Below are 24,009 nucleotides of genomic sequence, written 5' to 3'. Positions count from 1 at the left end.
CAATAATGAGTTCTGAAATTGAGGCAGTAATTAATGGCCTACCAAGCAAAAAAAGCCCAGACCAGACAGATTCACAGCTGAAGTCTACCAGAGGTACAAAGAAGAGCTGGTACCATTCCTTCTGAAACTATTCCAAACAATAGAAAAAGAGGGACTCCTCCCTAACTCATTTTATGAGGCCAGCATCATCCTGATACCAGAACTTGGCAGAGACACAACAAAAAAAGAAAATTTCAGGCTAATATCCATGATAAACATCAATGTGAAAATCCTCAATAAAATGGCAAACCAAATCCAGCAGCACATCAAAAAGCTTATTCACCATTATCAGGTTGACTTCATCCTTGGGATGCAAGACTGGTACAACATATGTAAATCAATAAACGTAATCCATCGCATAAACAGAACAATTACAAAACCACACGATTGTCTCAATAGGTGCAGAAAAGGCCTTCAATAAAATTCAACACCCCTTCATGCTAAAAGCTCTCAATAAACTAGGTATTGATGGAACATATTTATGACAAATCCACAGCCAATTTCACACTGAATGGGAAAAAGCTGGAAGCATTCCCCTTGAAAATCAACACAAGGATGTCCTCTCTCCCGACTCCTATTCAACATAGTATTGGAAGTTCTGGCTAGGACAATCAGGTAAGAGAAAAAATTAAAGCTATTCAAATAGGAAGAGAGGAAGTCATATTGTCTGTGTTTGTAGATGACATGATTGTATATTTAGAAAACCTCATTGTCTCAGCCCAAAATCTCCTTAAGCTGATAAGCAATTTCAGCAGTCTCTGGATACAACATCAGTGTGCAAAACTCACAAGCATTCCTTTACACCAATAATAGACACACAGACAGCCAAATCATGAGTGAACTCCCATTCACAATTGCTACAAAGACAATAAAATACCTAGCAATACAGCTTACAAGGGATGTGAAGGACCTCTTCAAAAAGAAATACAAACCACTGCTCAAGGAAGTAAAAGAGGATATAAACAAATGGAAAACATTCCATGTTCATAGATAGGAAGAATCAATATCATGAAAATGGTCATACTGCCAAAGTAATATATAGATTCAATGCTATCCACAGCAAGCTGCCATTGACTTTATTCAAATAATTAGAAAAAACTACTTTAAATTTCATATGGAACCAAAGAAGAACCCATATAGCCAAGACAATCCTAAGCAAAAAGAGCAAAGCTGGAGGCATTGCACTACCTGACTTCAAACTATACTACAAGTCTACAGGAACCAAAACAGCATGGTATTGGTATCAAAAACATATATATACCAATGGAACAGAACAGAGGCCTCAGAAATAACTCCACACATCTACAACCATCTGACCTTTGACAAACTTGACAAAAACAAGCAACAGGGAAAGGATTCCCTGTTTAATAAATGGTGTTGGGAAAACTGGTTAGCCATGTGCAGAAAACTGAAGCTGGATCCCTTCCTTACACCTTATACAAAAATTAACTCAAGATGGATTAAACTTAAATGTAAAAGCTAAAACCATAAAACCCTAGTAGAAAACCTAGGGAATACCATTCAGGACATAGGCATGGGCAAATAATTCATGACCTAAACACCAAAAGCAATGACAACAAAAGCCAAAATTGACAAATGGGACCTAATTAAACCAAAGAGCTTTTGCACAGCAAAAGATATTATCATCAGAGTGATGATAGTTTTTTTGCAATCTATCCATCTGACAAAGGGCTAATATCCAGAATCTACAAAGAACTTAAACAAATTTACAAGAAAAAAACAACCCCATAAAAAAGAGGATGAACGATATGAACAGACGCTTCTCAGAAGAAGATATTTGTGCAGCCAACAAACATATGAAAAAAAGCTCATTATCACTGGTCATTAGAGAAATGCAAATCAAACCACAATGAGATACCACCTCATGCCAGTTAGAATGGCGATCATCAAAATGTCAGGAAACAACAGATGCTGGAGAGGATGTGGAGAAATAGGAATGTTTTTACGCTGTTGGTGGGAGTGTAAATTAGTTCAACCATTGTGAAGGACAGCGTGGTGATTTCTCAAGAATCTAGACCCAGAAATACCATTTGACACAGCAATCCCATTACTGGGTATATATCCAAAGGATAATAAATCATTCTACTCTAAAGACACATGCACAAGTATGTTTATTGCAGCACTGTTCACAATAGCAACGACTTGGAACCAACCCAGATGCCCATCAATAATGGACTGGATAAAGAAAATGTGGCACATATACACCATGGAATACTGTGCAGCCATAACAAAGGATGAGTTCATGTCATTTGCAGGGACATGGATGAAGCTGGAAACCATCATTCTCAGCAAACTAACACAAGAACAGAAAACCAAACACCGTATGTTCTCACTCATAAGTGGGAGTTGAACAATGTGAACACATGGACACAGGGAGTGGCACACCACGCATCAGGGCCTGTCGGGGTGTGGGGGGCTTGGGAATGGATGGATTTAGGAGAAATACCTAATGTAGATGACGGGTTGACCACCATGGCACGTGTACACCTATCTAACAAACCTGCATGTTCTGCACATGTACCTCAGAACTTAAAGCATAATAATAAAAAAATAAAAAGTAAAATAAAATATTGATGACCTTCAAAGAAAAAAAAAGTCAAGAAACAATAGATACTGGCTAGGCTGTGGAGAAATAGGAATGCTTTTACGCTGTTGGTGGGAATGTAAGTTAGTTCAACCATTATGGAAGACAGTATGGTGATTCCTCAAGGATCTAGAACCAGAAATAACATTTGATCCAGCAATCTCATTACTGGGTATATACCCAAAGGATTACAAACCATTTTACTATGAAAACACATGCACACGTATGTTTACTGCAGCACTATTCACAATAGCAAAGTCATAGAACCAACCCAAATGTCCATCAATGATAGACTGGATAAAGAAAATGTGGTACATATGCACCATGGAATACTATACAGCCATAAAAAGGAATGAGATCATGTCCTTTGCAGGGACATGGATGAACTTGGAAGCTACCCTCAGCAAACTAGCACAGGAACAGAAAACCAAACACCTCATGTTTTCACTTATAAATGGGAGTTGAGCAATGAGAACACATGGACACAGGGAGGGGAACAACGTGCACCAGGGCCTGTTAGCGGGTGGCGGGCAGGGGCAGGGAACTTAGAGGACAGGTCAATAGGTGCAAAAATTACATGTTTTTTAAAAAAGAAAAAAATTATTTGTGCACTCACATATTTTAAAAAAGGAAAGAATAGTACTCTGTGTTATATTTTCAGCATAGCTTATCACATAATTGTTCCTTGGATACTGGCCATTCATGTATAATATTTCTCTAGTAACCAGGTTATCTAACCAAAATGTTTAATTCCCTCACCGTAATTGAGTAACAGTTTAGTTTACAAGTTATGATCATATTATTTTTAAAAATTTCAGTATCTACCACAGGGGAAACCTACAACCATTCTTTTCTACAGTTAATGGCTAATTTATTTTATCTCACTTTTTCATTTTTTGATCCCTTCCAATTTCCAGGAATTTAGAGGTTCGTTCTGATTTTAGAATGGAGAAACAGAGTTCATTTCCATGTGGTACTGATTTTTCACATAGGTAGTGGCAACATTTTACTACAATAAAAAGAGCAAAAGTCAGTAATAGATTCACATAAGTGTTTAGCTAGAAAAATGAGACACAGCTAATGGGTATGTGTCAAAGCAATATTAGGTAAAAGCAATTACAGAATAAAATGGTTCAAATCATAATTCCTAATGAAAAAATAGATTACTTCATCATAAATGTATCTCCACGAAATTTATTAGATGTACATCTCTTGGAGTATACATATCACTAGAAATTCTCTCTCCAGTGGACTTCTAAAATCACTGAAATGTTACTAATCTCTTATCTGCCGGTGTTGTTCAAGAAGGCATCTCACCCCTTTTCCTTTTCACATTCCTTAGAAAGCTGGAAACAGTCCCAGTCCTCTGTGTGACAGTGAACCCTAAGGCTGCGAGTGTTTTCATTTACTGGGCTTGAATACCTGTTTTTAACTCCCTGGAGATATTTGCCACAAAATTCTCCCTCAAACACACAACCTTTTTCTACCTGGTTTCTTTATGCGTTTCGAGCTGGACTTGGAATGAATTGTCTGCAAGCCACCATCTGACAGCCTAACACACCATCTTAGGGTTTCCTCGGCTCTCCAGACTGTTGTCTTGCATCCTCAGAGATGGCTTGGGGATAAAAACGAGTTTAAAACAAAACTTTCTTTAGCTGGTCCAGCGGCTAAGGGCAGCTCTGATGCATCCAAGCACGCTGCCCTCTTCTCTTCCAGTTCTGCTCTGTGCCCATGGAAAAGGGGGCGGAGGCGAGAGAGAAGACGAAGAGGCGGAGGTCACTCGCGCGCCCCATCCTTCCCAGGCTGCCAGCGCAGCTAGGTGCAGAGGGATCCCAGGAGCGGAGCGCGCCCGGCAGGTTCTGCGCTAAGGGAACGAGTGCGCATAGGGGACGAGCGGCAGGACCACAGCTGGCGCCCCAGCAGGATCCCCGCACTGGGCTCGGTGGAACGAGGTGGCGGCGGCCCAGGGCGCCATGGCTCACCGAGCGGCTCAGTCTTCTCCGCAGAGAGCCCGGCTGGCGGCCTGGGATGACAAGGTACCACCTCTCTAGAGGCTGATCGCAACGCATGGGCCTCCGTATGACATCCAGTCCCAGGTTTAACCAACTCACCCCCTGGGACACCCGGCCGCAGCTTCTGCCGGCTGCGCCTGACACTGAGTTTGGACCAGATTCCGCAAGCTAGGGAGACGCGTAGAGAAAGAAGGGTACTCGGGCTAACCGGTCCCCATTCGGAGCTGCTCGGGTGGGGACTGGGTAGAAAGGGTCTCAGAAGGGGGAAATCGGCAGAGATCCCGCTTCTTGCCGCTGCAGGGTTCTCTGCGGGCGGCACTTCGAGTTTCTCACCCGGGGACCTCCTCACGCCCGGTGCCGGGATGAAGGAGAAAATAGCCCTTTGGCGTTTGAGCAATGGCAGAAAGTTTCAGCGAGTTTGTTAGTTTGGAGAGGATGTTGTGAGACCAGGCCAAAGGGCGGCGGGGGTAGTCACGGGCGAAAGTCGAACTGTGAGTAAGACCTGGAGGAGGTGACCGTCCTGGGGTCAGCCTAGGCAGTCCCACTCCGGCTGGGCGCAGGAAAGGCTGGCTCCGGAATTCCCAGCCTCCGGGAAAGCTAGCTGCTCGGGAAACGCCAATCGAATTAGCTCGGAGCAGAGTGGCTGTGGCCATGTATATCCAATGTCTGTGACTCAGGCTTCAGCCCCCTAGGGGAAAGAGTGACAAATACATACTTCGCCTTGGATGTTGCTACTTTGAAGCTGTAATTGGACAGTATCTTGGCGGAGGTGCACAGTGAGCGTGGCCCGCCCCCTTCCCTATGGCGAATCAGAATTTCTGCACAGGGGCAGCTAGACCAGAAAACCTTCCTAGAGACTCGCCGCTCTGCTTTTCATGGGTTCAACGTGTGTGTGGTTTGCTGTTATTTGATTTAGGCTTAGAAACATATTCAGAAAATCTACATTTAATATCAATGAACTTGCTAGTCTCCTTCCAAAGTTTGGAGATTGTTATGTCTGCCCGACAAGGAGGTCGTTCAATTGAGGAATAATCTGCAGTTTGGGGACAAAGGCCGTTTTTTTTTTGTTTGTTTGTTTTTTTAAAAAATAGACTTATGATTTTAAAAACCTTATTGGGTTTAAATCTAATCTTGGTAGCAATATTTTGTAAAACCTGAAAATTTTAAGGTGTCAGTGATGTGTCGGGGCACATACAGGAGGAGGTGCTCATTTGCAGAGGGGCCACAGAAGTTAACCAAGGGGTCTAAATTTCGACAGTTTCTTCACCTTGAAAATGAAATGTGGAACTGCAGGCAGATATGAGCTGCTTTCAGTATGATGCAACCTTGCTTGTGATAGGCCAGATAAAACCTATCCCACCACAGGGTGCTGGGGCACGTCAGTCATAAACGTCAGATGAGCAGTAATGCGTTGTTCATAATTCCTCTCTCTTTAACCTACAGATGTCTGGACTGCAAGCTTGCACAGTTTTGAGAGGGAGATGACTTGAGTGGTTGACTTTTATCTCCACAACAATGTCCATGAACAATTCCAAACAGCCAGTGTCTCCTGCAGCTGGGCTTCTTTCAAACACAACCTGCCAGACGGAAAATCGGCTTTCCGTATTTTTTTCAGTAATCTTCATGACAGTGGGAATCTTGTCAAACAGCCTTGCCATTGCCATTCTCATGAAGGCATATCAGAGATTTAGACAGAAGTCCAAGGCATCGTTTCTGCTTTTGGCTAGTGGCCTGGTAATCACGGACTTCTTTGGCCATCTCATCAATGGAGCCATAGCAGTATTTGTATATGCTTCTGATAAAGACTGGATCCGCTTTGACCAATCAAATGTCCTTTGCAGTGTTTTTGGTATCTGCATGGTGTTTTCTGGTCTGTGCCCACTTCTTCTAGGCAGTGTGATGGCCATTGAGCGGTGTATTGGAGTCACAAAACCAATATTTCATTCTACGAAAATTACATCCAAACATGTGAAAATGATGTTAAGTGGTGTGTGCTTGTTTGCTGTTTTTATAGCTTTGCTGCCCATCCTTGGACATCGAGACTATAAAATTCAGGCGTCGAGGACCTGGTGTTTCTACAACACAGAAGACATCAAAGACTGGGAAGATAGATTTTATCTTCTACTGTTTTCTTTTCTGGGGCTCTTAGCCCTTGGTGTTTCATTGTTGTGCAATGCAATCACAGGAATTACACTTTTAAGAGTTAAATTTAAAAGTCAGCAGCACAGACAAGGCAGATCTCATCATTTGGAAATGGTGATCCAGCTCCTGGCGATAATGTGTGTCTCCTGTATTTGTTGGAGTCCATTCCTGGTAAGAGCCTGAAATTTTGACTTCTGCTTTCTTGGGTTAATCCATATTCAATTCAAGGTTATCTTTTTCAAAGTTGTTAGTCTGGAAGTTCGGTCTTTTAAATGCTGAGAATGACCCCTACTCAAAATTTATTTCAGCAGTCAGCTCTGGCTTAGAATTAAATGGGATATGACACATACGGTTATTTTCCCACAAGCCCTGAAGTGAAAGAAATGTGTTGCTAAACAATTCTAACCATAGTGTTAGCTGCTTCAAAGCAGTGTAGTTCTAACAGAAGTTACATATTTTTAATATACTGAATATGATTATTTCTAAAATATAAACAAAATGACCAACTATAAAACAACATTTGAACAGATTGCAGTAAGTCTTGATAGAAAGTCACATGGACTTTTAACTTGTAAACAGGGTATATTAGCTAGTGGATTCTCCTAAGCATGTAATGACCAGAACTGCAAAGGGTGGTGCTGAATTGAGATAGCTGGATAGTTCAGGTGTACTGCATGGATAGTTCAAGTGAAGAAATCAGTAGTTCACTAACTCAGGAACAATGCCATTTGTCCAGGGAGTGGTACATTTGGCAGGAAGGCCAGAGATTCCTCCGTTATTGTTTCATTCATTTAACATTTTAATTTAACCAGCATCTATATGTGATAGCTTGATAGTTTAATTTGGAAATGAAAGCTAAAGTGAAGCTATTAGAAACAAACATAAATCATATCATTTTCCAGATAGAAGACAAAAATCATATTTATCATAGATAGGTAAGACCTTAACTCTTTCTAACATTTTGCTTTATAATGTAAGAAGTGACAACATGCCATGAAAGAAAACAAAAACAAAACCCTCTGTAGCGAGCAAGTGAGGCAAAGATTTTCTGTTTTGCCTCGTCTGTAACAATGGGGAAGCGGGAGGGCATCCAGAGATAGCAATACAGGTGGGGTGGAAGTGAGGCAAAGGTAGAGGTAAGACAAAGGTAGTGGTTGTATCTTACCCGGTAGAATGAAGGTGCTTGTTACTAATGCAGTTTTCCAAGTCTCCAAACAGGCTCATTTCCCAAGAACTGTTGCTAGTGCAATTTTTTTTTTTCTTTTTTGAGACAGAGTCTTGCTGTGTCACCCAGACTGGAGTGCAGTGATGTGATTTTGGCTCACTGCAATGTCCGCCTCCCGGGTTCAAGCAATTCTCTTGCCTCAACCTCCTGAGTAGCTGGGATTACAGGCATGTGCCACCACACCCGGCTAATTTTTGTATTTTTAGTAGAGATGGGGCTTCACCATGTTGGTCAGGCTAGTCTCAAACTCCTGACCTCGTGATCCACCTGCCTCAGCCTCCCAAAGTGCTGGGATTACAGCTGTGAGCCACCGTGCCCAGCCCACTAGTGCAGTTTTAATTAATGATCCAGATGATTTTGATACACATAAAAGTTTGTCATAGCTGCTACTGCAGACAGATTCTATGACAGAGTACAGTTTATTTTACAAAGGGAGTTCTTCTTTTCTAATATTTTAAAAATTTCTATTCATATTATTGCCTCACAACCTGAATTTGGCTTCTTGAATTGTTAAGTCATTTAAATATTTTTGGTGTTGTTCCTGAGTTGGCCAGGTCATAAGAGCTCACCCAACGGGAGAGTGGGTCTATCAGCGGCAAGTCAACCTTTGGAGACCTGCTTATTGTCAATTGACAATTACTTGGGTGAACCCAGTAAGAATCTGATCTGTGATTAGAGTATAGTTGTGTGAATTGAATAACAGAAACCATTTCTAACAACACTGGAACCACTTCGTTGTTTATTTTTGAGGAGGTTAATGTATGTCACTTGACTAAAGAAATTTCCTGAGTATAATGCTTTTTTAGTTTTCTGTAGCTAAACTTTGAAGTAAAGTAACTTTTAAAACTAAAAAATGAGTCTGAATGGGTTGAAGTGAATTTGGAGGTGGTGAAAGAAATACAAAGAAGGTGAGAAAAGAAGTGGCTAAAAATGTTTACATAAACTCTTACAATGAAGGTTGTGTCTCTGGAGAATACCTCAGAACAGTGAAATAGTGAAGCATTAATAAATGAGAGACATAATCTGGACAACTGAGATAATCACTTGTATTTTATTTTTTGTTTATTCTGAGGCAACTTAAAAATTCTATTTAGTTACTGGATTTCAACTTTGAGGAATAGGAGTCATAGACTTACTCCTGCAAGATTATGGAAGGAAGCAACATTTCAGACTCTTGGCATGGATGTTTTGAATGTATGTTTTCCTCTAATTTCTCCATTCCTGGATTTTTGGTTTGGTTTGGAATAAATATTACAATGTAATTCATATTTTGAACGTATTTCCTAGTGGAAATAAAGTTTCATTTTTACAGAACATTTTCTGAGGTCCATTTTCTCTTTAACTATGAATTATTGATATATCTATGTCACAATGTATAAATACTTTTGGCATGAAAATTATTTCTGTGTTAGATGGATAGTAGATACACCACAGGTATTACTTAATGGGCTGATATTTTGAGTTATTTTAAGCATTCTTGGCTTCCTGGCTTCTTTCGTGGAGATCTGAGTCTTCATGAAAATTTCTGACTAAAAGATTTCATCAGAACTTTGGTGTTCTGGACACAAGTGCCTTGGGGATTAAGTTAAGGTCCTCAGACAGGTATAAATAACCTTATAAAAATACAGGCTTGAGAATCTCAAAATAACATCCAGTACTAATACTTCAGTTGAAAATTTTCTCTTTTTCTCTCTCACACATCTAGGAGGATTTTAATAGATATTAATTACAGAGCCATCATTTTCCTGTCCACCTTGTATTTTACAAGTTTCTGATTTTTAGAAATACCTCTGAAACCAAGCTTCTGGATTCCCACAGATGCACTGTAATAGTGACAGCTTCCAGGTCAATGCCCTATTTCATACCATATGTCTTTTCTCTCTGATTAAGTGTGAATTGTTGGATTTGTGTTTGAATGAAAATCTGCACACACTCTTTGATCAGTGTTCACAGTCATTTTCAAATCTCAAGCTGGAACAAAGGTAGAGGTACATACACTAAAAGGAGGAAAGGAGTAAGGTGGAGATGATGGTGTTTATGCTTGACAGGAGCTACTGAATCAAAACTTATCAATAGTGGCATGGTTTCTAAAATTATTGAAATTTATAAATTGAAATTTATATTTAAGTTTATGTCAAAGGTGATACTTTATGAATTTGTTGAGTTTTAATACAAAGGTAAAATGATCATAATGTTTGAATTCTCTCTCATGTTAATAGACTCTATTTTACTTTTTTGAGTAGTTTTGGGTCTACAGAAAAATAAGTAGAAAGTAGAGAGAATTTACAAATACTCCCTTCCCCTCCTCCCACCCATCACCTTTATTATTAACATCTTGCTTTGGTGTGGCATATTCATTACAATCGATGAGTCAACACTGCTATATTATTATTAACTAAAGTTTGTAGTTTACGTTAGGGCTATCTCTTTGTGTTGTACGTTCTATGGGTTTTGAAAATCTAGAATGACATGTGTCCACCATTACAGTATCATTCAGAATAGTTTCCTTACCCTAAAAATCCCCTGTGGCATTATAATGTGTTTTATTTTTCCAAAAGGGGAAGATGTGCTTTTCTCCTCCTAGCAATTGAAATGTACAAATGTAGTACAAACATAACATTTGTTTAAAATATAACTTGTTATTTACCTAAATTTTCACAATATCTGGGTTTTGTAGTTTTAAACACAGTTAATTCATTCACATTCATTTAATTATAATGCTAACCAAAAAATACAGGAAACTACAACCGATGCTTATTATCTTACAGTTCCATTTAGCAACAAGTTAATTCTAAACATCTTTGAAAGTGAAACAGCAATTATAAAATTGTCTCGTGTTCTTCCTAGATGAATCACTTTTCCTCAATAAATAAATCTTGAACACATTCTCCTGATGTCTCTATTGTGAAGGGGAAAAAAGAGATTTATCAGCACTTTTGAGAAACATTTTCTCAATATTGTTTTGTTTCTACTTTTATATGGGTAATGATTCTTTGTAATGCTCCACTTCTAGAATATGCAAACCTAAAAGGAATTAATTATTAGTGCTATGTGTAGTTCAACTATTTGGCAGAGCAACAAATACTTGTTGACTGGTTGACTGTAACTTAAGTAGTATGAATGTCAAAAGATTGGAAATGATTGACCAGTATATGGATTCTGAGTTTTGTAGGTTAACAACCAAGCAAACTCTGAAACCAAATGGTAATTTTAATCTGTTCCCTAATCACCAACGGTAGACCTGGGACGCTATTAAACTTCATCTGTCTTTTACTGGAAGGCCATATGTTTGTTTTACCTTCTCTTCAGGGATACAGAATAATTTTGAATGGGAAAGAGAAATATAAAGTACATGAAGAGCAAAGTGATTTCTTATGTAGGTGAGTTTACCCAAGAAATGTGTTCTCTTGCAAATGTAGAGTTGGAGCTTGATTTTCCTAAGATTACTCTTATGCTAATATTTCTAGTCAACATAGTTAAACATTGTTTGGTCACTAAGGTGTTTGTCAGATATAGATCAAAGGACTGGGTGGCTAATCGAACTTTGCCTGAAATTACTAAAGGTATTGACTTCATAATGACCAGGTCTTAAAGGGCTAATGACAAATGTGGAGTAACATGACATCATAGCACATTTTGACTATTAGTGAAGATTATTTTCTTTGAAAGGCTGACCCCCATCATCATATTTAAGAATGGTGTAATGGAAATCTATGTATGTGTCTTGAGCACTTGCCTCAGTACCCAAAGGATGGTGAGTGGATGTACGTTTATATGTTTTAAGTGAAGAGATAATGCGGAAAATTGCACATGTACAATATAAATGTGTACATGTGTATATGTAGTGTGTATATTGTTTATGTATTTAGGTACATACATAAGAGTGTAGATGTGTACATACATACCTGTGTGTGTATGTATGTAAACAAATACACACATAAATGTTAAATTACTTACCAATTTAAAAAATTAACCATTGCCATTGGATCAAATAAGAGAGATTCTAGTGGGTGGCATAGCTATCAGGTACTGTGTTCACTACTTGGGTGATATTAGAAGCCTAACCCTCAGTATTGTGCAATATACACATGCAACAAACCTGTACAGGTATCCCCTGACTCTAAAAACAAACAAACAAACAAACAAACAAAATGGACTGTTCTATAGTCTTATATTAGATCTTGGAATGTAGATCTTTCAGGTTTAATCTTGGATTTCTGCTGATTCCAGAGGCAATATTTTCATAAATCGTTTTGGCTAGTTTTCTTTGTGAAGAGGGAGTGTCCCTCTGTTTGGAACGTGGAAGCAGCAGTGAAGTTGTCCGGATACAGGACTGATGACACCTGGGTTCTACTCCTGCAAAGTTTGTAACTTAGATCTAAACGACTCAAAATTCGTATCTAGCAGAAAAGACATATTTTAGAGCTACGTTAATGTACTTTAATCACTGGAATTCAGATAGCTTTCTCACATTGGGGAAAGCATGAAGTAAGTGCCATGGGGTGAATGACCAACCACAGCTAGCAGAGGAGCTGTTCTGGGAGATCAGGGAGCACGTTCCTGTCCCTGAGCCTTGGTGTTCTCCTGCCTGGAACACTCTCCTCTTGACATCCATGTGACTCTCTCCCTCTTTCTTCTCTGTTTTCTCAAATATTCCCTCCTCTAGCCAGGCTATCTTAAAAAGTTCCTGTTCTCTTTTCCTCTCTTCCTTTCCGCTGCTTTATCTCCCTCGTAGGACCTAGCAGGATGTGATAACATAATACACATTTCTCTGTTTATCTGGTTGTTGCTGGGCTTTTGCCCCTAGCACGCAAGCTCCTGAGGGAAGGGCCTTGCTGATTGTTCTGTGTTCAGCTCCTAGACCAGTGCCTGGCATATAGATGGGGTCAGTAAGCGTCTGTCAAATGAATCCTACGTAAAGGAGGGCCCAGTTGTTGACTACACTCATTTCCACTTTGGATTAGCTCTGCTGAGGAGGTCAGGACCTGGTTGATAGGCCCTGGGAACACTTCTAGTACTTTGAATTGTGATTTGAGCTGGAGAGGTCTGAGAGGGAGAAATTCTGTGTCCAGAAGTTCCCTAAGAATGTAAGTTGGAAGTAGTGTCCTGGAGAATCTTGGACTTTCTGAAGTTTGAGTCCAGAATGAGAATTAAGGAATTTTGTCAGCTTCCAGAGGAATTTCATGGATATACTAGGCTTGGTATTTTATTTTATGATATTACAATGGTTTGTTTATGTGTTTTCTCTGTCATTCCAAAAGGTGCTGGGTGGCTTTACTCTACCTTATTAGTTTGTTTTAATTTCAAATATAATGAGCCATTAATAAATATTTGTTGAATGAAGAAGATAATGAATCAAGTATTGAATGGGAAGTATCAAAGGCAAAGGAAAATATTAGGTAATAGAAATTTGGATTAATTTCACCCCAGAGTCTTTAACACTGTTATTTTCTCTACAGCCACACATTTTCTTCATAATGTATTTTTTATTAATATTTTATCTCTGAGAGAATCATGTCAAGGGACAAGAGGAGAACTTACTTTGAGTAAAGACCTCCAGATATTGCATGTTCCTTGTCATAAAATGAAAGCTCTATGATAAATGTGGAAATTTGTCTGAAATGGGCTTGCTTACATCACGTCTTTACCAGCTGATTAAGTGAATGCATGTGCCTTAATTTGTATTGTTATCAGACTAAAAGATTAGGTAGGTTTTATATTCACTGAGGATTAATTCCCAAAAAATTCCGACAGACCTTTTTAGCGGACACTGTGGTACTCCTCCCTGATCTTCCTTTTCTCAGGGAAATTTCCTTTAGCTGAAAGTAGCTGCTTTGTCCGAGATTGTGTCCCTGTCTCTTGGGGTCAGTCTATGTGCAGTGACCGGTGGATGTGGGGATACAGGGAACTTGTTCCTTTGCCTTGTTGGGATATTTCTGAAGGTCCATTCATGTTTCAGGACTTGCTGAGGCATCTGTTGAGGAGTTTCCTGGCAACTGCATTGCAGCTCCTCTCCTGCCCAATCCTGCTTCCTTCCCCACTTCACTCTCTCCCTGGGAAGCTTCCTGCATGTAGATCTCTGCCCCGAAGTCTATTGCCTCCACAGTCTACCTTAGGACAACCTTTCAGAAATCTATTTGTTCATGTACTATCTGCATATAAAATGCATTACACATTGGTTTACAGCATTATTTGATAAATATATGAGCTATGTATAGGTTATGTATATGGAATTGAGCTCATTTAAGTATAAAACTATCTCCCTCCATAAAAGTGTATGGTATAAAATTGGCAAATGTCAATCCAGTTTTAAAAGACATCGCTAGGATGAGAATCTACACAAGAATTTGTTGCTTTGGATGAGCACAGTGATCTGGAATACTTTGTTATTTTAAATTTACTTACTCTTGGAAAAACATGACCTTTTTTTTTTTTTTTTTAAGAAGAAAGACTTATAAAAATGCCCAAAGATATCATAGACATCGAGACGACACTTACAAAACATTACTTGAATGACTTAAGTGTAAACGAATCAGAAACATGTGTATTAAATTTATACCCTCATGGATATAAAAATCTTCTGGCTTAAAGGGTTTTGGGCTTTTTATTAAGCTCCAAAACATTTGAAGAACAATTCAAGATGTTGATGTGTTCCAAAGCTCTTTGGGTTGCCAGTTTTAGCTTTATTTGCTTAAGACTTATCTTTATAGGAAGTATATAAAATGCATTCCATTTATATTTGTTTTGGAAGGCATGTATAGCCACCCCAGTTTTACCTGATACATCAGTGTCATTTATCTGTACTCAGAGAGGACTTCATCCAATAGGATAAATTTGTCTTGTGATACTTGTAAATCAACCTTTCAGAGCTTGCGTAAACCTGCCTCCTGTCTGTCCTCTTTTCTGGGTGTAATACAGCTAATGCCATAGAAGAGTGAATATAGTTGTGGTTTTACATAGGCAGGGAGGTGTTTTTTCTCACTCCTCCTCAGCTATTGTATCCCAGATGAAATTCAGACTGTGGAATGCTGAAATGGAATGTGGCTGTGGTGTGATGGTGAAGGAGACAGAGATAATTGGATTATGTAAAATGAATTATTTTAGTTTTTTTGTGCATAGTCCCAAATCAAGGCTTCCTTTGAGAACAGTGTAGTTATTCAGAGTACAGGCGGGGAACGTGGATCTCAGCCTCACCACTCCTTAGCTATGACCTTAGAGTTACTCTAAGACAATTGTGCATATCTGTGATTATAATCATAGTATACTCTGATGTACTGTCAGATTAAATAACTTGACTCTCCTAAAATCTCATTGCAGAGTGATTGGTGCATAGTAAACGTACAAGAAAACCAAAAATACTCAAAAAGTGTATTGGTATTAATGCTGCCCACCATCTCAATGAAAAATAATCATCTGTGTTAGTTCAGATGTTTTCCATTTTCTCTTCCATTAAGAAAGATTGGTTGCAGTAGAAAGGAGGAGAGGAAGAAGCTCATAGCTTCAGAAAACTTGAACGTTTCCACTCCAAGTTTCATATTATAGGTCCTTATTTCACTATCTCATCAGAAGTAAAGATGTTGCCTGCTAACCTCCTAAATATTCTAATAATTTGTAAGATATTAATTATTAGATCAGAGTTGTGAGTGGTACCAGGGAGTAAAGGATACAGATCTTTCCTCAAGGAACTTATAATTTAGTTGAAGCAAAAGACGTAAGATATTAGCCTTTGAAGAAGCAATATAGTGTAGTGGTTTAAGAATCTGGGTTCAAGTCCTGTTTCTTTCACTTCCTGGCCATGTGACTGTAGCCACTGTTTCCTCATAATTAAGTAGTAATAAAGCAAAGTAAAATATTTTAAAGTAAAATAAAGTGAAATAAGTAGTAATAGTACCCACTCTATGGGGTGGTTGTGAGAATTAAATAAATTAATGTATGTAAAGCACTTAAAATAGTGCTTGACATATAACAAGTACCATATGCTTCAGTTATTATACTATTCTCATTGTTGTTTCTGTTACTATTAAATAATAATTTTGCCTGCTAATCATTTTGTCAATGAGACAATCAAAGGTACTTTAAAATTATTTATTAAATGAATAATGAGACTTATAAAAGGGATTTGTCACTTCTAATTTGATGATCCATAAGTTATTATTTGTTTATTGATCTGACAAATATTTATTGGGCATCTAACATGTATCAGGCACTGTTCTAGATTCTAGAATAATAGTCTCTGTAATTTAACTGTTCATAACGTCTATGGCCTTAGACAATTATACTTATAAAAAGAGAAGAGATATGCAGGAAATTGAAATATAATGATTCTATCTTTTGTTACAACAGAATAGCAGGTATTTTATTATGAATGTTTGTGGATGGGATTATTTGTGACAAGTTATGAAAAGGAAAAAAATTTCTCTGGGCTATTATTTACAAAGAAAAATTACTGGAAATAAATGTAATTGAAAGTCAATTAATGTAAGCTGTATGAACCAATGAGAAAATAATGCATATAATTCCCAGAGACACAGAAGTGTGAAAATGAGAAGAGAAACTCTTCAGTATTTGGGCCAGGCTTTAACAGGATTAGAATACAACAGGTTATAATAAGTTAATATTAAAAGAAAAATTTTTCAAGTAATAAAATATGAGTAGTAGGAAAATTAAGTTAGATAATACAAATTTAATAATTCAAATTAGTATTTTATACTATCTTTTGATAAGGAAAGTGACTCAGGATGTAGAAGAGAAATAAATTTTGGGTGAAATGAAGCATTACAAAAGCTCCTAACACTTTCTAAGAGTTCAAGGAAGTTTTAGAAATAAAGAAAAACAATTAAATCATTAAATTGCTGTGAACATGAGTAATAGGAAGAAAACCAAAAAGTTCATTTATGCTTTCATTTACTCATAATAATTTACTCATTGATTTAATCTTTCAGCAGACTTTGCTGAGGAAATGGGTGGGTGTCTCTCCAGGTGGAGGGTAAAGGATAGAGACAGATATATGACCTGGGAAAATATTCCTGAGACAAATTCTAAGACTCATGCTTTCTGTCTCCTTTATTTTGTCTGTGACTTTGCATTCTCTTCTCCAAACTCCACATGCATCCTCTGCCTACTTTTTCTACTTTTACTATGGGGTAAATATAGCTATTTGTATTTTTCTGGCTTTGCTTTGGAGCAGGTCAGGGAGGTAATGTCTTAGTAATACTGAAGGAACCTCTGATCACAAAGGTGAATTAGTAAGTACTAAATACACAGCAAGAACATTGTTGTAGCAGCAATGGCAGCAATATTTGTTGTTACTGTTATTATATCATCCTTTATTTTGCTTCTTGCATTTATGACCGTGGCTGTGGACCAGAAAACAGAAGGAAAAATAAAAGTCACATGAGTGAAGGAGAAACAGAATGCAAGGGTAAAAACAAGGCAATTAGGGCAGCAGAAAGCTGGTGGTGTGAGGGTGAAGAGAGGCACTCTCATGTTTCAGGAACTCTGTTAGAAAGATGAGACCTCCTTTTATTTTCACAGATATCTTCTCCTTTATTGAGGAATATTAAATTTCATGTATTATATTCCCCAAGCTATTTGAAAAAATATAATATTTTCTTTAGCTATAAAATTTCATTGTAAAAAATTATAGCAAACTACACATTAAGTTTTTTTTAAAAAAATCTTCCAAATCCCACTATCCAGAGATAACTACTGTTAGTATTCTGGGTACGTCTATCCTTTTACCTAGCTAATGGGGAAAATACATTATTTTAATTCTTTGATTAATAGAGTAAACATTTTTTATTACAGTTGTTGGGCATTATCCCTTCTACGAATGTACAAGTATTTGTATTTTTATAAATGATGTTCAAGAACTCTTTGGATAGCAAAGAACAGATAATTCTGATATATAGAAATATTTATGAAATAAATTGTTATAAAAGCAGTTACTTTTTCAGGTTTATTGTTTGCCTTTTAATTTAGTATTTGAGTTTACAACAGTAGTGAATTAATAATTTCTCTTGTGATTACTGCTTTGTTTCATGTTTAAAAAATGCTTTTCTCAGGCTGAGATGATATCAGCATTTATCTCTTTTCTTCTTCTAGCAATTTTCCCCATTCATCATTTGTATTTATGTTTTAATACATTTATGACTTATTTTGGCTTGATTTACAAGTTAATGATCTGAATTTTCTATTGAATGATTAGCCAGTTGTCCTCAAATTATTTATTGAATGATCTTCCTGCAAACTGTTTTAAATTCCTACATTTAGTATATATAACATTCTAACATGTGCTTGGATATTTTGGGATCCTTTATCTCATCCTGTTGATCTTTACATACAATTAGTATTAGCTTTATGTACAATTATCATCTTTACATTTTATTTAGACTTGGGTTCAATTTATCAATTTTAATATAGAGTGTTTCTTATCTTGATCACAATCTATGTTATTATCAAAGTCATGTTTTGAATAAAAATTTTGTAATTTTCCTCATAATAGTGAGGCAAATTAGTTGTGTTAGTTTTATAACACTTTCATTCTAACTTTTTTTTTTTTTTTGAAATGGAGTTTTGCTCTTGTTGTCCAGGCTGGAGTGCAGTGGCGTGACCTTGGCTCACTGCAACCTCCGTTTCCCAGGTTCAAGTGATTCTCCTGCCTCAGCCTCCTGAGTAGCTGGGATTACAGGCACCCACCACCACACCTGTCTAATTTTTGTATTTTCAGTAGAGATGGGGTTTCACCATGTTGGCCAGGCTGTTCTCAAACCCCTGACCTTAGGTGATCCACTCACCTCGGCCTCCCAAACTGCTGGGATTAGAGGCGTCAGCCATTGCACCTGGCCTATTCTAACTTTAAAAAATTTTTTGTTTCTACTGTAAATATAATCATATTATTTTCTTTTACATATACAAGTATATAAGAAAGCAGTGATCTTGATGCATTTGTTGTTTCTTGTGGTAAAATTTGCATAATATAAAATTTACCATTTTAACCATTTTAAGCGTACAATTCATTCACAATGTCGTGCAGTTGTCACCACCATCTTGTACAGAACATTTTTTTTTACCCGCAAAGAAAACCCCATATCCAACAGTAGTCACTCCCCACACCCCAAAGTCCATGGCAACCACTAATTTCTCTCTTTCTGGGTTTGTTTATTATGGTTATTTTGCATAAACAGAATCTTACAATATGTCATCTTTTGTGTCTGGCTTCTTTTGGTTAGCATAAGGTTTTCAAGGTTCATGTACATTGTAGCGTGTATCAGTACATCTTTCCTTTTTGTAGCTGAATAAATTCATTTGTATCAATATACCACATTTTGTTTATCTTTTCAGAAGTTGATGAACATTTGGGCTGTTTCCATCTTTTGGCTATTGTGAATAATAATGCCATTTGTGTACAAGTTTTTGAACACCTGTTTATAATTCTTTTGGGTATACAACTAGGAGTGGAATTCTTAGCAATATAGAAATTCTGTTTAACTTCTTGAGAAACCACCAAACCTTTTCACAGCAGATGCAAAATTTTCCATTCCTGACAGTAATGTGTGAGTGTCCCAATTATTCCACATTTTTTTTGCCAACACTTTTTATTTTCTCCTTTTATTTTTATTTATATTTTATCATAATGGCTCTAGTGGATGTCATGGTAACTCATTGTAGTTTGAGTTTCATTTTCTTAATGTTGAGCCTCTTTTAATGCTCTTGTTGGCTATTTGTGTATATTTTTGGAAAAAATTTGTTTTATTTTTGTATGTAAAAAAGTTATATTGGTCTGTAATTTCCCTGTTTTATTTTCTTCTTTTACTTTTAGTATTAGAATTATTCTAGTTTTAAAAACCAGTAGGGAAATTCTTGTTTTTCCAGGTACTAGAATAAGTAAAGTAATTTGGATGTTAGTTGCTTTATGATTTGACATTATTTCGGCATTTTGTTTGACAGTTTTATTTTTTTCCTAGTGATTGGTTTGTTTGATTTCAGTACAAATTCGCTGCTAAATTTATACTTTCAAGGACACTGAGTATATTCTAATAAAATATAATAACCTAATAAATATAATAGCATATTTGAATAAGATATAATATCTTAATATTCTAAGAATATAAAGTTCTTTTTGGCTAATTGCAGCATTTCTGTATCCTGGAGTCAGTCTCTGTTTGTTCTATTTTCTTTTGAGAGCAAGTCACTGTTTCCTGTTTGTTTATTGAACATTATTGAATTGTATCTTGGGCATTGTGAATGTTATGTTAGGAAGACTCTGCATTCTGTTATATTCCTTTGAAGAGTGTTAATATTTCTGTTTTAACAGGAAATTAACCTGACCAGACTCAAACTTCAAACAGCAGCTGAAATACCAGTTATTTCATCCTTAACTAGGTTACATGGAATCTACCCTAGACATGCATGGTTCAAAGGTCAGCCCAAGATTTGGTCAGAGTTTATATATAATATTTGGGGCTTTCCCTCTCTGGCTCTTTTGTTTCCAGGAGAACTCTGTCCTCTGGTTCTTCAGGCTGGAAAGACTGTGGGTTTAGTATCAGAGTTTAGCTACTCTGCATGGCACAGACTGGGGTGTGTTTTCAGACTGGAAACAGTGGAATAGGAAACTCATCCTTTTTCCCAGAGAATAATTGATTATTCTCTAGAATTTTCCTGCTTTTGGTTATTCTCCAAGGTCTTCAGGTAGTGTGTTTGTTTTTGTTTTTGGCAGAGTTTATAGCTATTGAGTGAAGGTTGATTCCATAGGAGCTTATTTGGCTGTACTGGAATGAAACAGCACATTTAGATTTTAGATTTAAATTGTTATTTTTTAGAAACATTCTAAAATTTCCATTTTAGAAATTTAGAAAATTCTCCATTTTCTAAAATTATTTTTGACATTTTTGGAAGCTCCATAGGAATATAGTCTATGTCTGCTTTGCTAATCATTGTATTTGCAGAGCCTAATACAGGGCATGTCACACAGTGAGTATTCAAGAAAATTTGTAAAATGTTGAATAAAATAAGTTTCATAACCATACTATAAACAATTGGAAAATTATGTAGAATTTGACTGATATTTTGTTTTATTGGCTTTGTTATTGCTGCAATTTCTTTTTGATCATACTGTCTCCATTCTAATGTTTGGTATTTTGATTGATTTCTAGATTGCTGAAGTATAAAATTAAACTCTTAATGTGAAGAATAAGGATGAGGCTTCAAACTAGAATGTTCGAAAATGTACTTATCTTGGTCAATAGTTTTGCTGATTATTGAGTTGTTATATCAAAATTATTTTCTCTTAAAGACCTTGCTGACCTTATTCCATTTTGTTTTCTTCATTTACTTCTATAAAGAAGGAGTTTGAAACCAATTTAATTCTTTTCCTTCCTGTGTGGTTACTTATCTTTGGAATTTGTTTCACTGTGGGAATACTTTTATTACATTTTGCTTGTACTCAGGATACTTTTTTAACCTGATTTTTTTTTAACACCACAGAAGTGTTCTATTTTCTTTTTTTCTGTTTATGCTTCTGAAATACTGAAGCTTCTGAAAAACAAAGTTTTCTACTTGTTTTTCCTTATGAAATAGTTATTACAAGTATATCAAAGCTTCTTGATTTATTACTCGTAACACTTATCTTTTCATGCATCATTCATATATATATATTTATTCTTTTCTACAAAAATCGCCTAGACAGATTTGGTATTCTGTTTTTATTGCATTCATTATATTTTGAAATTTAATAATAGCATTTTTCCTCTAGTCTGTGGCTGGAAACTTCATGGTTTTGCCAAACAGCTTCTTTTCATGAGTATTACTGTAGTCCAAAGTTACCTGAGGCACTGCTCTCTTTTGAGTCATCATGCCCTTCATTAGGAGTGTGCAGCTGTCATGACCCCCTTTACTGCACCAAGTACAGCCTAGAAATGAATGTCACTGTCTCCATAGCAAGTGCTAGCTCCCTGCTGTGCACCTCAGCGAAATTCATGTGTTTCAAACTCTCCCTTGACTTCTATCTCTGACCCACTCTCAATAGTCTGGCCTGCCTTTGCCAGCATTGGTGGATGTATGTGTTGTTTCTAACTGAGTTGTTCAAATGGGAATTTGGGCAGGAAGAATGCAAAATGTAAAGGTAAAATCATCTCTTCTTAACCCAGAGGGATCATTATTACTTTAAAATGCATATTTCTCATAATATTCTGTATAAATTCTAAAGGCAAGCCTTAAAGTGGAAAATTAATCTAGTACATAATTTTTGTCCTTTCAGTCATTTTGGCCACAGGATACTGATATGAATGTTACAGTCAATTCTTTTTACTGAGGTGATTTTCAAAACTGAATTAGTGAGATGTTTGGGTACTTTGGTACAGTCTAAGGAATTTTAGTGCCATTCTTATTAATGGAATATAGGCCATCAAATTTGAACAGACCAAATAGAGATTTTCTTTCATTCTGTCTCATGCTTGCAGTACCTCTTGGTTGGACTCCAGAATTCTGATATTAAAAAAATTTTAACATGGAGAGTAACTTTACTCCTTACCTTCTCCTGCCTGTATTCTGGTAGCTGTTTCAGTTCTACTAAATCAGAAAGGAATCAGTGGATGAAAGAGTATAGCTAAATTTCCACTATAGAAGGTAGACCCATTCTGCCTAGTGCCAGGAATATGATGCTGACAGTGGTGGACATCAAAGCCTGTAATTGGCCTATCCCTCATCCAGACCTGTCTAGTTGTGGTTTGGAATTGCTCAAAATCTGTGCATTAAGAAGAAACTTCTTAGAATATTTCTCCAAGCTAGCATATCCCCTGTGTCTGCTTACATTAGAAATGCACCGGCTGGGCGCGGTGGCTCAAGCCTGTAATCCCAGCACTTTGGGAGGCCGAGACGGGCGGATCACGAGGTCAGGAGATCGAGACCATCCTGGCTAACACAGTGAAACACCGTCTCTACTAAAAATACAAAAAACTAGCCGGGCGAGGTGGTAGGCGCCTGTAGTCCCAGCTACTCGGGAGGCTGAGGCAGGAGAATGGCGTAAACCCGGGAGGCGGAGCTTGCAGTGAGCTGAGATCCGGCCACTGCACTCCAGCCTGGGTGACAAAGCCAGACTCCGTCTCAAAAAAAAAAAAAAAAAAAAAGAAATGCACCTTTTGGGGAAATGCTGGACTAGAATTGCATATAAAGAACAGTATGAGTGCTGTCTTGTTCCTTATTTCCTAGTATAAAAGCTTATTTTCAAATTGCAACAAAAAGTAGCAACTGATATCTCTATCATTACGCTTGTATTCATTGTGGTGAAAAGATAGTTTCTGATACATCTTAATTTTTAAATGTTTCTATAATGATGCTTTTTTTTGTTACTGAAGTCTAGCTTTCCTGGATAGCAGAGAAGACAGCAATTTATCTAGGAGTAATTTCCATTGTGTGCTATGGACTTTCTGTTAGTTGCCAAATTTAGATTGCCTGTATAAATTGAATGGTCATAATATAAAAGCTAGCCTGCTTATTTATATAGTTTTACATTTATGTGGGTTTCCAATTCATTGATTTAGCAAGCCATTTTATGTTTGGTGGTAAAGGTGACTGAATGACCTGTTTTACCTATATCAACACTCTCATCTTAAACACCTCCCTCAGGTATGAATTGACATTAGAATGTAACCACAGCATTGGTGCCACCTTTCTCTTGGACTTCTTGGGTTGTTTTACATGGTTGCTAAAAATTCAAACTTAAATCAGTTCAACTCATGCAAAGATTACCTGCTAAATGGTATAAAGAGATAAGCAGCAACCAATTACAAATCATGCATTACAGTGATGCCTCTGAAAGATGTCCTGTTCATTCAGGTACTAACCCAGTAAGTCCTGAGGGATTTCTCTGCTATCCCTCTCTTCTAGAGGGCCAAAGTGCTCTTAAAGTACTGAGCATGCAGGATGAATGCATTAGTGCATTTTTGTATGACTAGAAGGGAATTATTGAAACTGGGTAATTATGAAGA

The 24,009-nt window shown here is 37.1% G+C and overlaps 1 protein-coding gene across 3 annotated transcripts in view; it reads left to right on the top strand.

Annotated features, from left to right (window-relative positions):
• The first annotated feature begins 4,422 nt into the window (after positions 1-4,422).
• The window catches only part of PTGFR (prostaglandin F receptor), a 43,487-nt gene continuing 23,900 nt past the window's right edge, over positions 4,423-24,009 (top strand). For 2 of the 3 annotated variants that reach the window (XM_023207507.1, XM_023207500.1), the window contains exons 1-3: positions 4,423-4,680; positions 6,100-6,969; positions 11,333-11,403. In XM_023207507.1, coding sequence (XP_023063275.1) covers positions 6,172-6,969; positions 11,333-11,403 — 869 coding nt within the window. In that variant the 5' untranslated portion in view covers positions 4,423-4,680; positions 6,100-6,171. The remainder of the gene's footprint in view (positions 4,681-6,099; positions 6,970-11,332; positions 11,404-24,009) is intronic. The other variant, XM_023207496.1, reaches the window with a different exon arrangement.

The sequence above is a fragment of the Piliocolobus tephrosceles genome, chromosome 1, assembly GCF_002776525.5.
Source record: "Piliocolobus tephrosceles isolate RC106 chromosome 1, ASM277652v3, whole genome shotgun sequence".
NCBI lineage: Eukaryota > Metazoa > Chordata > Mammalia > Primates > Cercopithecidae > Piliocolobus > Piliocolobus tephrosceles.
This window is presented reverse-complemented; position numbering and strand designations above follow the sequence as displayed.